The sequence below is a fragment of the Podarcis liolepis genome (genome assembly GCF_965112155.1).
Source record: "Podarcis liolepis genome assembly, chromosome: 16".
Classification (NCBI taxonomy): Eukaryota; Metazoa; Chordata; class Lepidosauria; order Squamata; family Lacertidae; genus Podarcis; species Podarcis liolepis.
In genome coordinates this window covers 41,234,375-41,252,339 of record NC_139567.1, presented here as the reverse complement: position 1 = coordinate 41,252,339, position 17,965 = coordinate 41,234,375, and the positions used below count along the sequence as shown (strand labels likewise).

The following is a 17,965-nucleotide window of genomic DNA, read 5'->3' as shown; positions in this document are numbered from 1 at the left end:
GTTTTTTTTTAAAAAAAAGCTTTGTGGTATCCATCATTATCATTCCTTATATAATAGATATATCCTTATATAATAATGCTCTCAGAAGTCTTAATTTAAAAAAAATACACAAAGCTTTGTGTAGTGTCAGAAAGGGATCTGGTTTTGCCCTATTGAGGCTTTAAAAACTGATCTTTCCAACATGGAAAGATGGTAGGGACCTTGAAGGTTTTTTCTAAGCCTAATTATTGGTTGAGCCACTAACAAAAACTTTAATCGGTTCATTAAGGCTGTACAGGAATCCTAAACTCCTATTTTACAGTGGGAGTAATACATGACATTGAACTTGATGGGACTTCTGAGCAGACCTGCAGCAGGATCATGTTAAAAGAGAGGATCCCACTGAAAACAAGCTGTTGGCTTGAAAGGAATCAGCTGGTGGTCTTTTTGTATATTCAGGAACTCTGCATTTTGCGCATTGAACCAAAGTTGTGTAGTTGTGGTTATAGTGTTGGACTAATACCTGGGAGGCCTGGGTTCAAATCTCCATTGTTACTGTTATTATATTTGTTGGTCACTTTATCTTGATCAGGGCAACCCAAACCAACAAATAAACAGGCGATAAAGCCCACCTATATACATTGAAACCAAGAGGAAAGAGAAATACATTTAAAACATCACACTCACTTCTTAAAGGCCGCAGATAGTTAAAGCCCTGGGTATAGAGAACTGTTTTTGCCTGGTGCCTAAAGATAAGTGGTGTAGGTGGCAGGCAAGCCTCCCTGGGGACAGCATTCCATAAACATTTTCTGTGAACCACCCTAAGACCTCCGGGTGTAGGGCGGTACAGTGGTGCCTCGCAAGACAAAATTAATCCGTTCCGCAAGTCTCTTCGTCTAGCGGTTTTTTCGTCTTGCGAAGCAACCCTATTAGCGGTTTAGCGGCTATTAAAGGCTTAGCGGCTATTAAAGGCTTAGCAGATTAGCGGCTAAAAGGCTATTAGCGGCTTAGAAAAAGGGGGGGAAGCGGAAAAAAATCGGAACACTCGCAAGACGTTTTCGTCTTGCAAAGCAAGCCCATAGGGAAAATCGTCTTGCGAAGCAGCTCCAAAACGGAAAACCCTTTCGTCTAGCGGGTTTTCCGTCTTGCGAGGCATTCGTCTTGCAGGGCACCACTGTACTGTATATAAATTCAGTAAATAAATACAGTATTTTTCGCTCTCTGAGATGCACCAGACCACAAGACGCACCTAGTTTTTGGAGGAGGAAAACAAGAGAGAAAAAATACTGAATCTCAGAAGCCAGAACAGCAAGAGGGATCTCTGCGCAGTGAAAACAGCAATCCCTCTTGCTGTTCTGGCTTCTGGGATAGCTGCGCAGCCTGCATTCGCTCCATAAGACGCACACACATTTCCCCTTACTTTTTAGGAGGGAAAAAGTGAGTCTTATAGAGCAAAAAATATGGTAAATAAAACGGGGAGCTACCACAGAAAAGCTCTCTGGGTGGCCTTGGGCCAATCTCAGCCTAACTTACCTCACAGGGTTATTATGAAGGCAAAACAGAAAGGAGAGAGCTGTGTATAATACCTTGAACTCCTTGAAGGAAAAGTGGAATATAAATGTAATAATACAAATGTATTCCTTGTGTAGGCAGTTTATCCTGTGAGTAAATCCCATTTAACTCAGTGGGGCCTGCTTCTGAGGAGATATGATGAATAAGATTGCACTGTTAATTTGTCACTTGGTGTTCATAACCACTAGATGTCACTATTATATTGCACTTCAGAAGTAGATACTCTGATTTCCAGTCCTCTTTACTAGTTATTTTTGTAATGCATTGCATTTATTTGGATAATGTGCAAATGCCTAAAATTACAGACTGAAAAAAGAAAATGTATATAATCAAAACACTTGCCAAAATGTATTACAAATGGGGATATTTGTATTTTGGTGAGTTCCCCACTCCCCTTAGTAAGTAATTTGTAACTTGTGCTTTTGCAATTGAACATAAAAGATGCATTAGAATATATATTAGATGCAGTCAGTCAAATGTAGTTAAACATCACCATTAAAGAATCACAATTACTCTTTTTTTTAAAAAAAAAAAGTAATAAACCTTCAGCAAAATATTATGTTTTCAGTCAGTCAAACCTTACAACGTTAACTTCAGGGTATTTGCACATAGGAAAAGAAGGGAACCATTTTAATTCACTACTTTGATTTGCCCAGTAACTGTCAGTGGCAAAATTATGAACAGTATTAGTTAGCAGAAAGCATTAAAAATTGCCTTCTATTGTCTCAGACCATTGGTCCACATAACTCAATATTGTCTACACTGACTGGCAGCAGTCCTCTAAGGTTTCAGACAGGAGTCTTTTTCCAGCCCTAGTTAGAGATGCCAGAGGTTGAACCTGGGACTGTCATCATGTTCTCTACTGAGCTACGACCCTTCCCTTACTGTCCTTTGCTTTTCAGAAAATTAAAGTCTACTGTATTTTGTTTTTTCCCAGAAGTTGGGATTTCAAAACAGGAGGCCTTAGAAATTCTGCAAGTGATCAAACGGGAACGACATGGCGTTGAAGCAAACACTGTGGGGTTGGATCAGGCACCAGCCAAGAAGTACACAGCCCTTGAACTTCTGGAAGAGGAGCAAGCTCACGGTTTCATTATAACCTTTTGCTCTGAACTGGATGGTATCTTGGGAGGGGGCATTCAGCTGACAAAAATCACAGAGATCTGCGGAGTGCCAGGAGTCGGCAAAACACAACTATGGTAAGAACTGCTGCCAAAACTCACATTTAAAAGCCTTTTCTGCACTTCTCACGATTCACTGTAGTCTGGCGGGAGGGGTAGACTACGGTCATGGTAGCTCTTCATTTTAGCCCTGATGGGTCTTGCTCAGAAGAGTCCATAGCTCAGTGGAAGTGCATCTTCACCTGTTGCTCCCATTTGTTTCAGCGGAACTTGCTTCCAATTAGGTAAGCAAACACGTTCAGTACTTAGTGCTTTATTTTCTCACGGTGGGTGTTTTCTAAACCTGCAGATTTTCATAGGCTAACACAATGCCCTGTTGCCCATTCCACATTGCATAAATCTCTTTGTAGTGTCATTTCCTGTCTGGGTTCTCCCGCTGTCTCTGCCAGAAGAGGGGGGTGGGGCGATTCCACCAGTCATGAGCTGGGGGTGTGCTTTTTGTAACGCTTATTTATTGATCTATAACTATCTTTCTTCCTGTGACCATTCCTTTATGTTCTCTTTCTCAGCATGCAACTAGTGGTGGATGTGCAGATTCCAGAATGCTTCGGAGGGCTTGATGGAGAAGCTGTTTTCATAGACACCGAAGGGAGCTTTATGGTAGACCGAGTCGCAGATATGGCAACCGCCTGTGTTGAGCACTGCCGGCTTATTGCTGAAACACATCCGGAAGAAGGTTTATTATCAAGTTATATGCTCACCTAAGGCTTGCGGGGAGTGTAACATCAGGTCTGGAGACCAAATGAAACCCTCCAGGCATCTTTATCTGGTCCTCATAGCTTGTAGGCCACAGCCTACAAGTCATGAGCTATTACAAGTTGCCTTGTAACAGCTTTTTTTATTATTAGGAGGGGAACATTGCCTTGCCCTCTGCCTAGATGTCTTCCACCGCTACACTGAGAATGTCCTGTTCTGTTGACTTCCATAGCCAGGAATTAAGTCGCTCCACATGCCTTGCTCTACATCTCTATGTGTAAGGGACAGGCTGGGGAACGAATGTCATGGTTTTACAAATGTGTTCAACATAGATTCTTATTTCCTTCAGAGCATCAAACCGCACTGGAGACTTTCTCCCTTGAAAATATTCTTTCTCATATCTTTTACTTCCGTTGCCATGACTATGTGGAGCTGTTGGCACAGGTGCACCTCCTCCCAGACTTCCTTACTGGGCATCCAAAGGTAGGGAGATTCTGTAAGTAAGAACGAAAAAAATATAGTGTGTGTGAAGGGGAAGTCACTTGTTGGCTCTGATTCATTTGATCTGGGCTGCATTGGTAGTTTGGCTGGATTGAGGTCAGATTGTGACCTTTTTGATTGCGCATTCATGATTTTTGGAGCTCATGATTTGGGGTGGGCATACATGATTCTACTTTCAGTGTTACTTGTGCCTGGAAAAGTTTTGGGACAGGCATACTCTTTGTTTCCTGCAACTTACTGCTGAAATTCTATAATGTGTCATACTACAAATGTTCCAATTTGTCATACTTCTCTTGCACTATAGTACAAGGGTACCCGTCCAGACAGCAGTAATGCAGTAACAATGGGAAAGCACCACAGAACATCTAATAAAGTGTGGACCACCCAGTATAGAATCACCACTAATGCATTGCCCCCCTTTTATTTCCTTGCCTACCACACCAAGTTTACTTAAAGCTCGCTCCTAACTGAGTTAGGCATGCTTAAACCCACTGACGTTAATGGGGTTAAACACAGATAAAACACAAGGCAGATGCGGTGTTGCCTAATCTTTTCACGATTGCACACTTCCCCCATTCTGTTGTGGGCTCACCTGATTTCTCTCCCCCCCTTACCTATGAATTCTTGCACACTAATCTTCCCTTCACTCTTTGGAACAAAGCATGTTTAGCTTCAACCTGTGTTTGCTTGAAGATTTTGTATTTGTTAGCCATATCATGAATCAGCATAGTTAAAAGGTGCGGGAATATAAATATTTTAAATAAAAATATCGAAAACATGTTGCCTAGACCAGGAATTTCTGGACCACTTGACACCAGCTATTTCTATGCCTGCTACTTCTCTCCATTGCACCAGAGGCTTGGCATAACCATGGCCTCTCTATCATCATCATCATCATCATTACTACTACTGTAGCCAGTGTCATAGCTGTCAACAATTCCCTTTTTTAAAGGGAAATTCCCTTATTCCGAATAGAATTCTTCGCAAGAAAAGGGAAAAGTTGACAGCTATGGCCAGTGTGTGTTCTAAGTTAGATAAACTATATATGTACATTGTGTGGTGGGTTAAAAGTCCACACATCGTCTTTTATTTTCAGATCATAGAGTCTTCTACAGATCAGTTATATTTGATGTGAGACTTTAATGTTGTATATAGTATAGGCTTGGGTGGGGGGGAGAGAAGGGAGTGGTGGTCTGTGTAATTATGTGTGTGTTTGGGGTTTGCTGTTATTGCTATCCTCCCTGGAGAAGTGATAAGCTTGGAATATTCTCTTATCACTGGGCAGAACAGCAACAGCTATTAAAGGACACAGAGCCGTCCTTGTGTCTATTGACTCTACACATCAGTGGAAAATAGCTTGGAGGTTGATATGTGTTAAACCTGCAGCACGTGGTGCTGTGGGGAACCATGAAGCAAGTTTCTGCATTCTGTTGGAAGCGTTGTTCGAACGTACCAAAAGTGTCAGAGAGTTAATAAAACAAGCAGCACCTGCTGCCAGCCACTGCCAGTTAGTGTGAAGCAGTAGTATTCAAACTTTGCAGATCCAGGTCCCACCTTAACTCAAGCATTTGGGGAGCTATTTCTTTATCTACCATATAATTGCATGGTGCTGGTACTGCTGCTGTGACCCACCTTGGATCAGGCTGTGACCCAGTAGTGGGTCCCTACCCACTAGTTGAAGGTCAGTGGTGTAAACAACATTGAGCTAGACACGGTACAAAGCACTCTGGCTTTAGGGCTTTTTGCTACCCCAGGGAGTGTTGAGAACGATTTCTATGTCATAATTTGATTTTCCAATCTCCCTTTTATGTGGAGCAAGCACAGGCTGTTCTAGGTATGCTTGTCTTGGAAGTTGAATATTCCCAGGCAGCTGAGCTGGTAAATGCACAGCAGGGCTGGCTTACTTGTGGTGGGTGAAGAATTTTTGCAGCACAAGTAGCAACAGCAAAGGAATGCTAATAAATCATAATTAAGCATGGTGATCGCATTGAGCCCTGAGCAATTCTCGCTGACTTCCTTCAGAATTATGAATGAATCAGTTAGGCAAAAGCAAATATCCAGAAGGGAGGTAACAGGCTCCACAGCATAGGATGTATTTTAATGTGTGTATTTGTTATTGGAGTGCCTGTAGGTTTATTGCACAAATGGGGGGTGGGAAGCTACATGTATATCATCGTGGAAAACTTGGCTTTTGTTCGAAAGAGAGGAGTTTTTTTAACCTGTACAATTTACAATTGCATAGAGAAGTTTGAAACATAAAGTCAGGTTCTGGTGAAGCCTTTAAAAGACAGATGCTGTGGAACATAAAAGGTAAAGGGACCCTTGACCATTAGGTCCAGTCGTGGCCAACTCTGGGGTGGCGGCGCTCATCTTGCTTCATTGGCCGAGGGAGCCGGCGTACAGCTTCTGGGTCATTTGACCAGCATGACTAAGCCGCTTCTGGCGAACCAGAGCAGCGCACGGAAACGCCGTTTACCTTCCCGCCGGAGCGGTACCTATTTATCTACTTGCACTTTGACTTGCTTTTGAACTGCTAGGTTGGCAGGAGCTGGGACCAAGGAAGGGGAGCTCTCCCCGTTCTAGGGATTCGAACTGCCGACCTTCTGATCGGCAAGTCCTAGGCTCTGTGGTTTAACCCACAGCGCCACCCGCGTCCCTGTTGTGGAACATAGGAAGCTGCCTTATACTGGCTCAGTTTATTTGCCCCTCTAGTCTTGTATTACCTTTTTCTGCATACATGTCTTACGTTTAAAGCACTCACAAACACCCAAGAATCCTGGGAACTGTGGTTTGTTGAGGGTGCTGGGAGTTGTAAGAACATAAGAAGAGTCTGCTGGATCAGGTCGACAGCACATCCAGTTCATCATCTAATTCTGATAGGGGCCATCCAAATACCTGTGGGGAACCCTCAAGCAAGACCTGAACACAAGAGCACCCCTCCCTCCTACATGCCTAAAGTGTGCACCTATAAATACTCATTTTCCCCCCTTGTTTATTAAGGGCCACTTCAATCTTTTATCTATCTTTTGTATTTATTTATTTTTAAATGTGCACAGGTGGCTCATATGCTTCCCTGACACTGAGTTCTGAGAAGAGCAGCTTGCTGTGTTTTATATCCTGCTGTTAGGTACGATTGGTCGTGATTGATGGAGTTGCCTTCCCTTTCCGCCATGACATTGAGGATCTCTCACTGCGAACACGGCTCTTGAACGGCTTGGCCCAGCAGCTGATCAGTATTGCAAATGATCACACACTAGCTGTGAGTTGTTGTTGTTGTTGTTTTATGAGGTGGGGGCAATCATAAATGTTGTTTTGCAACATACAGGTTACTAAGCACTGAACGAAATGTGGTTTAAACTGCTGTGCAAGAGTTGGCTGCAGAGTAAAACTGAAGGGGCATGCTTCTTTTAGAATGGAGCGTTGAGATTCCTAGAACACTAAATTCTAAACTGGGTACCAGAATCCATGCTTGAAGGAAGCAAAAATAATTGGGGTAGTAATAATAAAAAGCAAAAAAAAAAAGCCAGCTGAAAAATACGATAATAAAATTCCATCAATCCTGGTTTAAACATATATCTTAATGTAGGCAATCTAAAGAGGAATCTAAATAAAATGGATGATTATAAGTCACACATTCAAGTGTACAAAAGACAATGAGATATCCAAACCGCTGGTGGATAAGTGGTCGGTGTTCATCCTTCCAATCCATATCATTTTTGACCACCTTATTTAAAAAATAAGGGGGAGGGAATTCTTCCAACAATGACGGGTCTGTCTTAATACACTTTTGTGGTGTCTTACACATATCTGCTGTGCAGTTCTACAGAGTTTAATCACTGTTGGGTGTGGGTTTTTTGTAACGTCGTTTTTATTCATTCCTTTCGTTTTCATCTGGTTTGTTGTTTGTTTCATGTGTTGGTTTAAAAAATTGTTTTATTATGATCATGGCATTTTATTGCTGCCATGTGTTCCATTTTGGATATAAATCTATCAAATAAATTTTATTGCTTTTCTACTCTGCTTTCTGTGAGTGGCTCACATTATGCTGAACAATAAAACAGCAAGAACTTAAATACAACCCCCAACATCAATAAAATGCCCCAAGACAAGAATCAAAGACACTGATTCTGCTGATTAAAATCCCATCTACTTTATTTGAAAGCACTCTGAAATAATATTGCCATTGATCTGCGTTCTGAAAGTTAGCAAGACAGATAACGGGGAGACTGCCCTGGACAGGGACTTTTCACTGCTGAGTCACGGCGACTAGGAAAGCTCCAGTGATGAGCGCCGCAACCCCAGAGTTGGCCACGATTGGACCTAATGGTCAGGGGTCCCTTTACCTTTACCTTTAGTAACAATGATGCAAGTTAGGCAAACTTGTCAGTTTCAAAGTTTTTAGCTTCATTAATGATAAATAAAAGTAAAATAACAATCTAAATTAGATCGCTTTGTAGAGTAGGAGTGGAGGAAACTCAGGCTCCAGGGCTGAATGTGACCCTCCAAACCCCTCTGCTTGGCTCTTGGGACTCTCGAGATCATGCTTTGCAACCTCCATGAGTGTTCTTCCTTGGTTGGAATGTGTGCTTGAACTCTGATAATGTGTCTTGCTTTTCTGGAAGAAGGATAGGGAGTTGTTTGAGAGTGTGAAGAAACTAACCTACGTACTGTTGTAAATAAAAATATGCCCTTTTCCCTTATGGGGTATCCAAGAGCCCATATAGAGTCCTTACATAGGTTCCCTATGGGTAGGAGAAAATAACAGAGGCCAACCAGAGAATATTGAGAAGCAAAGCAGCTAGTAAGCTTGATCTTTATTGATCTGTTGCAACAGGGTGCTCCCCTCACACGCAGGAGAGGAAGAGGACCCACAAAAATGCTGTGCAAGGGCTTATAAAGACTTTTGAAATTCCCATCCTCTAGACCAAGACCACCCCCAGAAACATTATGCATTCATCACAGAAGGGGTGTAACCTAAGACCACCCCTCAGATACATCCCAGAAAAGGCGGACTGAAACAGAACATTTGCATGTTGTTTTTCTGCTGTCCCAGTTTATCTCCTGTCTGGCAAGTTACTTGATTGGATTGCCTGGGGAGCCTGGCCATTCTTTTGTAGTGGTAAAATACTTATTTCCTGGGCCAGGTCACAGGCTCACACCTTATTCATATCTTAAATGTGTCCTTAAGACAGGATTTGTGAGGAAAGAGACAATGGGGAGACTTTTCCAGTTTGACCTTGCAGAGAAACAGTTGCTCAGTTTAGGAATCAAAATGGTTCCAGGTTGGCTTTCCTGTGCTGATCTATGTACGTGTGGTTATGAACATTGCCATATATCTAAGACCATAAAATTCCTATTACAATAGAAAGATAAACATGTTCATGAACTGCTCTGCCCACTAATGCCTCTGGCCCCACACCTGCCCTCCCACTCAGATGTTTCCCCAGAAGAGAAAAACCATACCATAAAGCTTCCCCCACCCCTGCTGTATCTAGAAACTTGGGGATCAGCAACCTAAGGCCCATGGGCCACAAGCGGCTCATGAGGGTCGTTTAACCGGCCCATGGACCCCCGCTGCCTGCTAGGTCGGCTGCCGTGCACCGCGCTAAACCAGTGTGGAGCAGAGTGGGGACCGCCTTCCGCGACGCTCTCCGGCTTCCTATTGGCTGCAGGAAGCTCCTGCAGCCAATGGGAAGCTGTGCACACCTCCTCCGTGCTGGAAGGAGTGCCGGAAATAGCGTTTGTGCTTGTGTGCGCGCACACCCCAGCCCACCATGGCATCTGCGGGACTGTGAACTGGCCCAAGCCACAAAAACTTGGCCGACGTGCTCTTGGACTTCTCCCAGCAGCCAGCTATAACCAGGGGTCGGGTGATGAGAGCTGTAGTCCAACAGCATTTGGAAGGCCACAGGTTCCTCATCCCTGCTCTGGGGGCATGAGGATATTTTTCTATGCAAACCGAATATTTTCTGATTCAAACTACCCTCATTTGCGTAGGAATTCCCACCCCCACCCCCCCGAAATCCCATATCACTGAAAGGCTCTGGCTTGTAACAGCCTCCTGCTGTCCGTTCAGACATTAGTAACAGCCAATTTCAAAGCTCAGGAGAAAATGTGTGGGTGGATCTTCTTTCTCCCCTCACAGCAAACGCCCACATATTTCAAAAGCGGGTTAAAGAGTTTCCTGCCTTCCACTGATAATTATGTTTAAAGAAAATTAACCCCTGGCCTTCGCAAAAAGACTTGCAGCTGGTCACTCAGAGAAAAGCCACTTTGCTTGCTTGCGGGGGAGGAGCTGTCTGTGGGAGAAAATCCTTAGCATCCTGCCTTGCCGATTTCCTTTGTTGTTGCAGCCTTTGACCTCCACTTATAAAGGTGCTGCAGACAGGGCCAGCTTTGTGCCAGCTGAGGGCAGGCATGAGCTGTGTAGCCTATTTATAGGTGGGCTTTTTTAAAACCCTGCCATGTAGAAAGGGATTGTTCAGGAACGAAGCTTACGCAAGTTCTGGAATGGTGCTCCTCTGCCTCTCCTCTCTGTCTCTAGGTAACTCTTGCTCCTCCTCAAGCTGCAATTCTGTGAGCACGCTGGGATTTCTTTTTTATTGCTGCACTACTATAAATAAACCCCGCTACTCAGATAATGTCGGGGAGGAAGTATAACATAAAAAGAGCCCCACTGGATTGGACCAAAGGGATATATAGTGCAGCATCCTGTTTTCGTGAAGATGCCTCTGGGAAGCCCAAAAGCAGGACCTGAGGGCAATAGCCCTTTCCAACTCTAGGGCTGTGTATATCAGTGTTTCCCAACCACTGTTCCGCGGCACACTAGTGTGCCGCGAGATGTTGCCTGGTGTGCCGCGGGAAAAATTAAAAAATTCGAAAGATTTTTTTTTTTAAATCAAATTTTCGATTGGGGCGCCGTCACTAGATGACCCCTGGGGTTCCCTCCCTCCCTCCCGCTCTGCGCCTCCCTCCTCCTCCGGGGAGGCCCTTCCTGGCTCTCGGCCAAGGCTTGGCGGCTGCCACTCACTCACTCGCTCGCCCACCCGTCCCTCCATCCCTGCACCCGGCCTCTCCCCCTCCGTCCCCGGCGCGGGGGCTGCCGGGATCCGTAGTCCCCTCGCCCTTGGGCTCCGCGCCCGCGCGGGGTGCCTGACGGGCCGGGCGTTTTGTTTGAAGCGCTCTTCTCCTGGCCATGGAATGAGCGCGGCGGCCGGGCGGGCAGGGGCTCTTCCGCGCAGACCCCGAGCAGCCTGCCTACGCCCCCGCGGAGATCGGGTGGCAGGATGGAGCCCGGGGATCCCCGCGGAGCGGCGGAGGCGGAGGCTGCCCCCCAGGTAGGGCTGCGTCGGGGGTGTTTTATTTTTGCAATGCTGCATCCGCGCCGGAGGGGACGCATCGGACCGCAGGGAGACCCCTTGGCGGGCGTGCAAGGCAATGCATGCATGCAGGCGTTGCATGGAGTGCAGTGCAATGCAATGGCAACACGGCGCCCTGCATGCATGAATGCAACTTCCACCGGCGCTCCGGACTTGGCAGGTGAGGGGGGTCCCCAGTGGGTGGCAGAGAGAGCCGGGGGGGAGCAGCGCTGCTCCCCGAGCCGAGCCCGGGGGGAAACTTCGGCGTCGTTGCGCCGGGTGTTGGAAGCGGAGGCTGGCAGGGGCCCCTCACCTGCAAAACCTGGTCGCCTCTCATATATTTTGTGCATTGCATTCATCGCCCGCTTTCTCCTCCAAGGAGCTCCCGGGGGCGCGCGTGGTTCTCCCCGTGTTATCCTCGCAACAACAGCCCTGCGAGGTGGGTCAGGCGAGTGGCCCAAGGGAGCACCCAGGGATTGTCCTGGCCAGGTGGGGTGATTTGAACCCTGCTCTCTGCCCGGTCTTCGTCCTCATTTAGCCCCCACATGTGCATGACTGTGCATGACTGAGGTTTCCCCCCTCGTCTTGGCTATGGTGTGAGTCTGTGCTGTTAATTAATGGGGTTCTGCCTTCGGAGAAGATGAGCCAGCCCTCAAGGAGGTGATTATGTAATTTGCTAGCAATTCATGTCCCTCCCGGCGTGACGCTGCGCGCTGACGTCACGGGGCTGTAATGGTGGTGTGCCTCGAGATTTTTTTCATGAAACAAGTGTGCCTTTGCCCAAAAAAGGTTGGGAAACACTGGTGTATATATTATCAGTTTAAAATGTGGCTAGGCTGCTCTCTTTCTCAGTTTGGATCAAATCTGGTTGCCGGCGGAGGAATGCTCCAAACACAGCATTCCATAAGAAACAAGAGGTTAGGGATCGTGGCTGACAGCGTGCTCACCACTTCCCAACCAGTGGCGAGACCACACTGGACACAGCAAACAGCAAACAGTAGCTGCTTCGAAGCATGCTGCCTCTGATGTTAGAGGCAGTCTATTGCCATCATGACTAGTAACTCGCTCCCACAGGTGATGGCCAGCAATTTGGATGGCTTTAAAAGATGCTTGGGCCCAATTCATGGAGGATAAGGCTATCGGTGGCTATGCTCTGCCTCCATGGCTGGAGGCAGTAAATGCTTCTAGTTGCTAGAAACCGCAGGAGGGGAGACCGCTCTTGTGCTTGTTTCATGCTTATGCTTGGGTCACACTTGAAGGTTTCCCATCTGGTTGGCCACTGTGAGAACAGGATGCTGGACTAGATGGGCCATTGGCCTCATCCAGCCGGTTTTCTTCTGTTCTTTGCATCCACTGAAGGTCTTATCCTGCATGCATCTAAGTTCCTTTTTAAAAGGACATCTAAATTGGCGATTACATCTTGTGATATCAAATTCTAGAGTTCAGCTTTGTTAGGAGGCCCCTATTTCTTGCACAGAGCTACATTTCCTAGAGTCCCTCTGAGAAATGTAGCTCTGTAGTGGGAATAGGGATCTCCTAACAACTCTCATCACCCTTAACAAACTACAACTCCCAGAATTCTTCGGGGGAAGCCACGACTATTTAAAGTGGTATTGTAGTCTTTGAAATGTATGGTGTGAATATGACCTTAGTGCAAATTTCTCCTAATGTGCACATGTTGTATGCGATTTTGCCTAATGTGAGAGTATTTGCAAAGTCGTTTTGCTGAACATACTAAATTTTGGATGTTATTTTCAATAATATGTGCATTTATATGTGCTTTGCTGTACACATTACTAGACTGGAGGACTATGGCGAAATATGGAGAAGGTAAATTTTGAAGGATGGCTTTGTTTCAGTTCTCATTGATTTGGAAAGTGCAAATTAGGTATAATAAAAGCAGGCTGAATTGTATTTATCCCCCATTCCAGCCACAAGTCCCTTTCCCCTTAGTGTGTGTTAACCATATTTGATGGGTTTTTTCTCCCTCTTCACCCCCAACTGCTCCCCCCCCCCAGGTTGTGTTGACCAATCAAATGACGACAAGACTTGAACATGGCCATTCCTCTTTGGTACCTGCCTTGGGTAAGTGTTTTATACTGCAAGTTGAAGGATGCTTTTTCTGCTTTATACAGACCAGGTTTTTCTTTCATGCACCATGAACAAAAGAACCGTGACAGCCAATCTTGTTTCCCCGGTGATTCTCTCTGAAGATAACTTTGCACAGAGAATGTCCTATACAAACCAGAAGCTCCATGGTTATAGCTCCTGATTCTCTGGGCCAAGTCCTGTGATTGCACCAGCTGGCACAAATATGTGCTGCTGTGATCCTGGAAACTGGTACCTTTAACTGCAGACTTCTCAGTTAATATTGGGCATTCTCAGAGCAAAGGTATCCCTGAGGGATACTGAGGGAGTATCCTAGCAAGAAAAAAACCTGACTGGCTTTGAGGCATCCTTCAGAAAACAAAAAAAGGTTGAAATTGAGGACACTTCAGCAAAGACCTCCCTGCCTGAGACCAGTGGATTATATACTTGTAAACTGCTTAGAAGCCATTTTACCATGTAAGAGGTATATAAATAAATAGATGATAATAAAATAATAATGATAATTGGGATCAATGGGGCACTGCTCCACCAGCCTCAGTCTTATGGAAAGCAAGTTTCCACCTGTCTGTCCTCTTACTTCCAACCAGCCCTGACTTTCAGTTTTCCCTTCCTCCTCCTTCGTCTCAGTTACAGATAGGTAGCCGTGTTGGTCTGCCATAGTCAAAATAAAAAAATTCCTTCCAGTAGCACCTTAAAGACCAACTAAGTTAGTTCTTGGTATGAGCTTTCGTGTGCTTTGTATCTGAAGAAGTGTGCATGCACACGAAAGCTCATACCAAGAACTAACTTAGTTGGTCTTTAAGGTGCTACTGGAAGGAATTTTTTTATTTTGACTTAGTCTCAGTGTTGCTCTTGAAACTCAGCAGGGAGGAGGAGGAGGATGGGGATGAAAGTAGAATTAGTTGACTTTGCCTCTTATTGGCTCTGTCTCCACCTGTTGGGCTCCCTGCTTTCTGCCCCACCAGTCTCAGTGGATATCAGCGGCTACTGCCTGTGACCTTTGAGATGCATTCCCAGCCAGGATACACAATACTGGGCTCAATGGGTAATAAAGTTTGGCCTGGTATAAAGCAGCTTGCTCTCTTCTTATGCATAGTTTCAGGAAAGCTTGCTGTGTTCATGTTGGTATGAAACCAGCTCATATCAACATGAACAACATAGCTCTCTAGACTTTTTGAAGGCCCTCAAGGAGCAGGCTTTTGTTTTGATTTTTAATTGACACTGTTTTTAGAGATGATCGGTAACGTTTTTAATTAGGCTCTTCTCTGGCTTATTCTTTTCTTTTTTAATTAAATAATGTTCAGCATCAAGATGTGCTTGTAAGGATATGAACCTGGGCAATTCAAATTAGAGGTAGGCACAGGAAATTGGAGTGTGTTCTTTCATTGTGTCTCGTCCCTTTGTAATACATTCTGTACAACTGTCTAGAATGTAGAAGTCCCAAATTTTGGAGAGCGAAGCAAATGTCACTCATTTGTGTATTTATAGTCACAAAGTATGAGGCGCTGTTTAAAAAGATAGTTGTTAACCAAGCACAGGTTTCTACCAAAAGCTAGAAAATAGAGAAATGAAAGGATTTTATTCCACAAGCCCATAAACAAAGATGCAAAATCAGAGATGGATAAATGCACTTCTCTCCCTACAGTACTACATATTCCCAAGACATTTCAAAGAGTAGGCTTCTTTACTTGAGGTTGTGTTAAATTCCTTTCCTGAAAATCATGTCCTCAGTTTCAGGTTTTAGGAGATAATTAGTGGAATCTTTGGTCTTCAGCCTCAAAAAACTCTTGTGTTGAGATTTGGGTGCTATGTACATTCTTAAGTTTAATAAGTCGATCGCCTGCTGGTAGATTAGTTATATTAGCTATAATTCTTTACTTGGTTGACAGTTTTGTGAGAAAACATAGCTGCTTCTACGCTGCCACTGTTTCCTGTCAGGATTCCGCCACATATTGGTAAAATCTCTTTTCCTGAAAATACCTGACTTCTTGCAATAAGGAAAGTGATAGGGAAGCTTGCTTTGACGCAACGTCATCTAACCTCCCCACAAAGAAATTGTGGAGTAAATGCTCATTAGGTAGCAAGCACCGTCTAATTTCCCTGCAAGCAAATCTGGATAAATGCTCAATAAAGCACCCTTCCCCACCCCCAGTCCATTTCCCACCACCACCACCACATAATTATTGTGGGCCTTGGAAGTGCACATTCCAAAGTCTATGATGCACGGGCATGGCTGCCGCCAGGAAAACGTTTGGTATTAACTGTGGCAGCCGTCACCAACTTCATCAGATGCCAGGTCTCCCTGGTGATCTTAACAAAGGCATCTTGCTCTGCATAGAACTGGTCCAAATCCATTTTCCAAATGGGTATAAAATCCTGACTTAAAAGCCAGGTGCTTTGCAGCTTTATAGTGAAAACTGAATACCAGACTACTTCTTCTTTAAAAAAAATAGACAATTCTTCTTCTTGCAATTGAAAGCAAAGCATTCCTTCAGTGTCTGTGAATCATGTAATGATTCCCTTGATTATTGGGGTCGGGGAGGGGGCGTTGAGAGACATACAAAGGCAAGAGCATCCCTTAATGTGTGTGTTCAGCACTTCAACCGCTTGGCAGAGATTTAAGATAAATTGAACAAAATAAAAAAGCATGTCCTTGGAGGATGTCGGGTCTGAAATGTGCATGCAGATAAAGACCTTGCTTTCAAACACTGACCTTTTGTCTTCAGTGTGCTTGCCTTCCCCCTGCTGTATACATGATTTTTGGCAGACAATCAGACTACAAAGCAAATTAAAGCTAATAGATTTAAGGGTCGGCAGCTGGCAGTCCATGGGCTGACTCCAGCTCCCTGAGGGGTGCTATCTGGTCCCTTAGCTGCCAATCCTCTCTTTCCCATCATGTTCTTGGAACAGCCTTAGGGAAGGAAAATGGTGACTTGGGCAAGCAAATGAAGGGTTTTCCTCTTCAACTGCTGTGTTCCTTGCTGTGTCTTTCTCTCTTGCCCTTCTGGGAAATCAGAAAAGGAAGCAGACTGAGACCAGGGAGGGAGGGAAGCAATCCTAGGCTTGATCTGCACCACACAGAGGACCTACGAATGTCTTGGGGGCATTTTATCGGGTTTTCGTAGACAAGCTTGCATGGCTTTAAAAGAGGTTTAGGCAAATTCATGGAGGGTAAGGCTATCAGTGATTACTAACTTCGATGGCTATGTTCTACCTCCACTGTCGGAGGCAGTATGCTCCTGAATACCAGTTGCTGGAAATCGCAGAAAGGGAGACTGCTGTTGTGCTCAATTCCTGCTTGTGAGATTGCAATGGGGCAGGCTTTTCTGATGTTTCTTAAACTTGTCCTGGGTTGCATCTCTAAAGTCGTATCTCCTGTGAGCTTCAGTTTTCCCTTTGTAAAATGGGAACAATATTATTATCCCCATCTCTGTGGCACTGTAGTTATTAATGAACAGTTCTGTTGTTTTTAGATGCAACATGCTGGGTTAGAGAAAGGAAGATTATAATTTGAAATAACCCTGTTTTTGCTTCCTCCCATGTCTTATGTGTTTTCCCTTTTCTCCTTTCTGGTGGTAGTGGTAGCAGCAGCAGCAACCCATTGATAAGAACCAACTTTGTTTTTGTTCCCACCCCAAGTAGCAGGTCTTTTCGTCCATGCTATATCACTTGCTTGTTAGGCTTGTGTCCCTTGCTCAGTGCGATTTCATTAATTTATGGGCCTTCAGAAAGCAAAACATTTAGAAAACTGAACACGCAAAAGAAAAGAAAAGAAAAGAACGATGGAATTCACTCTCATGAGACTGAGCAATGGCCACCAACTTGGGTGGCTTTTTAAAAAAAGTCTAGACAAAATCATGGAGGATAAAGCTATCAGTGGCTACTACCGTAGTTTTGAAGTTCTACCTCCTATCAGAGGTGGTATGCCTCTGAATACCAGTTGCTGGGAATTGAAAGGAGGCTTCCCATTGGTAGATCTGGTTGGCCAATGTGAGAATAGGGTGATGGACCAGCTGGGCCTATGGCCTGATCCAACAGGGCTCTTTAGATGTTTTTACGTTCTGCAATAGATTCTGAAATGGTTTCCTCTGCAAAAGTTGTTCAAAATCCGCAAATCTTAGTTTTTCTTAGCATTTTTAAATAGAGCTTCTTAATTATTGGGGGGGGGGGAATCTCCTAGGCATTGCAAGGATTAGGTTAGGCTGAGAAGCCTTTCACACACTGGGCTCCAAAATGGATGATCCTAGATGGTTTTTACTTGGCATACTTAATAATGAGGTCAAATATTGTTATCTCTCTCCAGTTTAATTTTAGTAGCGCTTTTTGCCATGGAGCGTAAAACCATCCATTCCCCCACCCCGAAGCAAAGAAATATGGTTTGAAATGAAAATGGCACTCATTTGTATAATTCATACTCTAATCTCAACTTCCAAACGTTAAATCTCACGCTGGCGTAGTCATGAAGGTTGCCAAGATGCCTCTGGGGTCTAGACATTTAATTTTGATAATTCTTCCCGCTGGAATGATACGCTTCTCCCTCTGTATGTGGTAATGAAGATGTTCCACTAG

The 17,965-nt window shown here is 44.7% G+C and overlaps 1 protein-coding gene across 1 annotated transcript in view; it reads left to right on the top strand.

Annotated features, from left to right (window-relative positions):
* RAD51C (RAD51 paralog C) overlaps nt 1–17,965 on the top strand; it is a 32,007-nt gene that overhangs the window by 1,935 nt on the left and 12,107 nt on the right. The window contains 5 exon segments of the mRNA XM_083480077.1: nt 2,489–2,750; nt 3,242–3,408; nt 3,778–3,911; nt 7,057–7,188; nt 13,306–13,372. Coding sequence (XP_083336203.1) covers nt 2,489–2,750; nt 3,242–3,408; nt 3,778–3,911; nt 7,057–7,188; nt 13,306–13,372 — 762 coding nt within the window.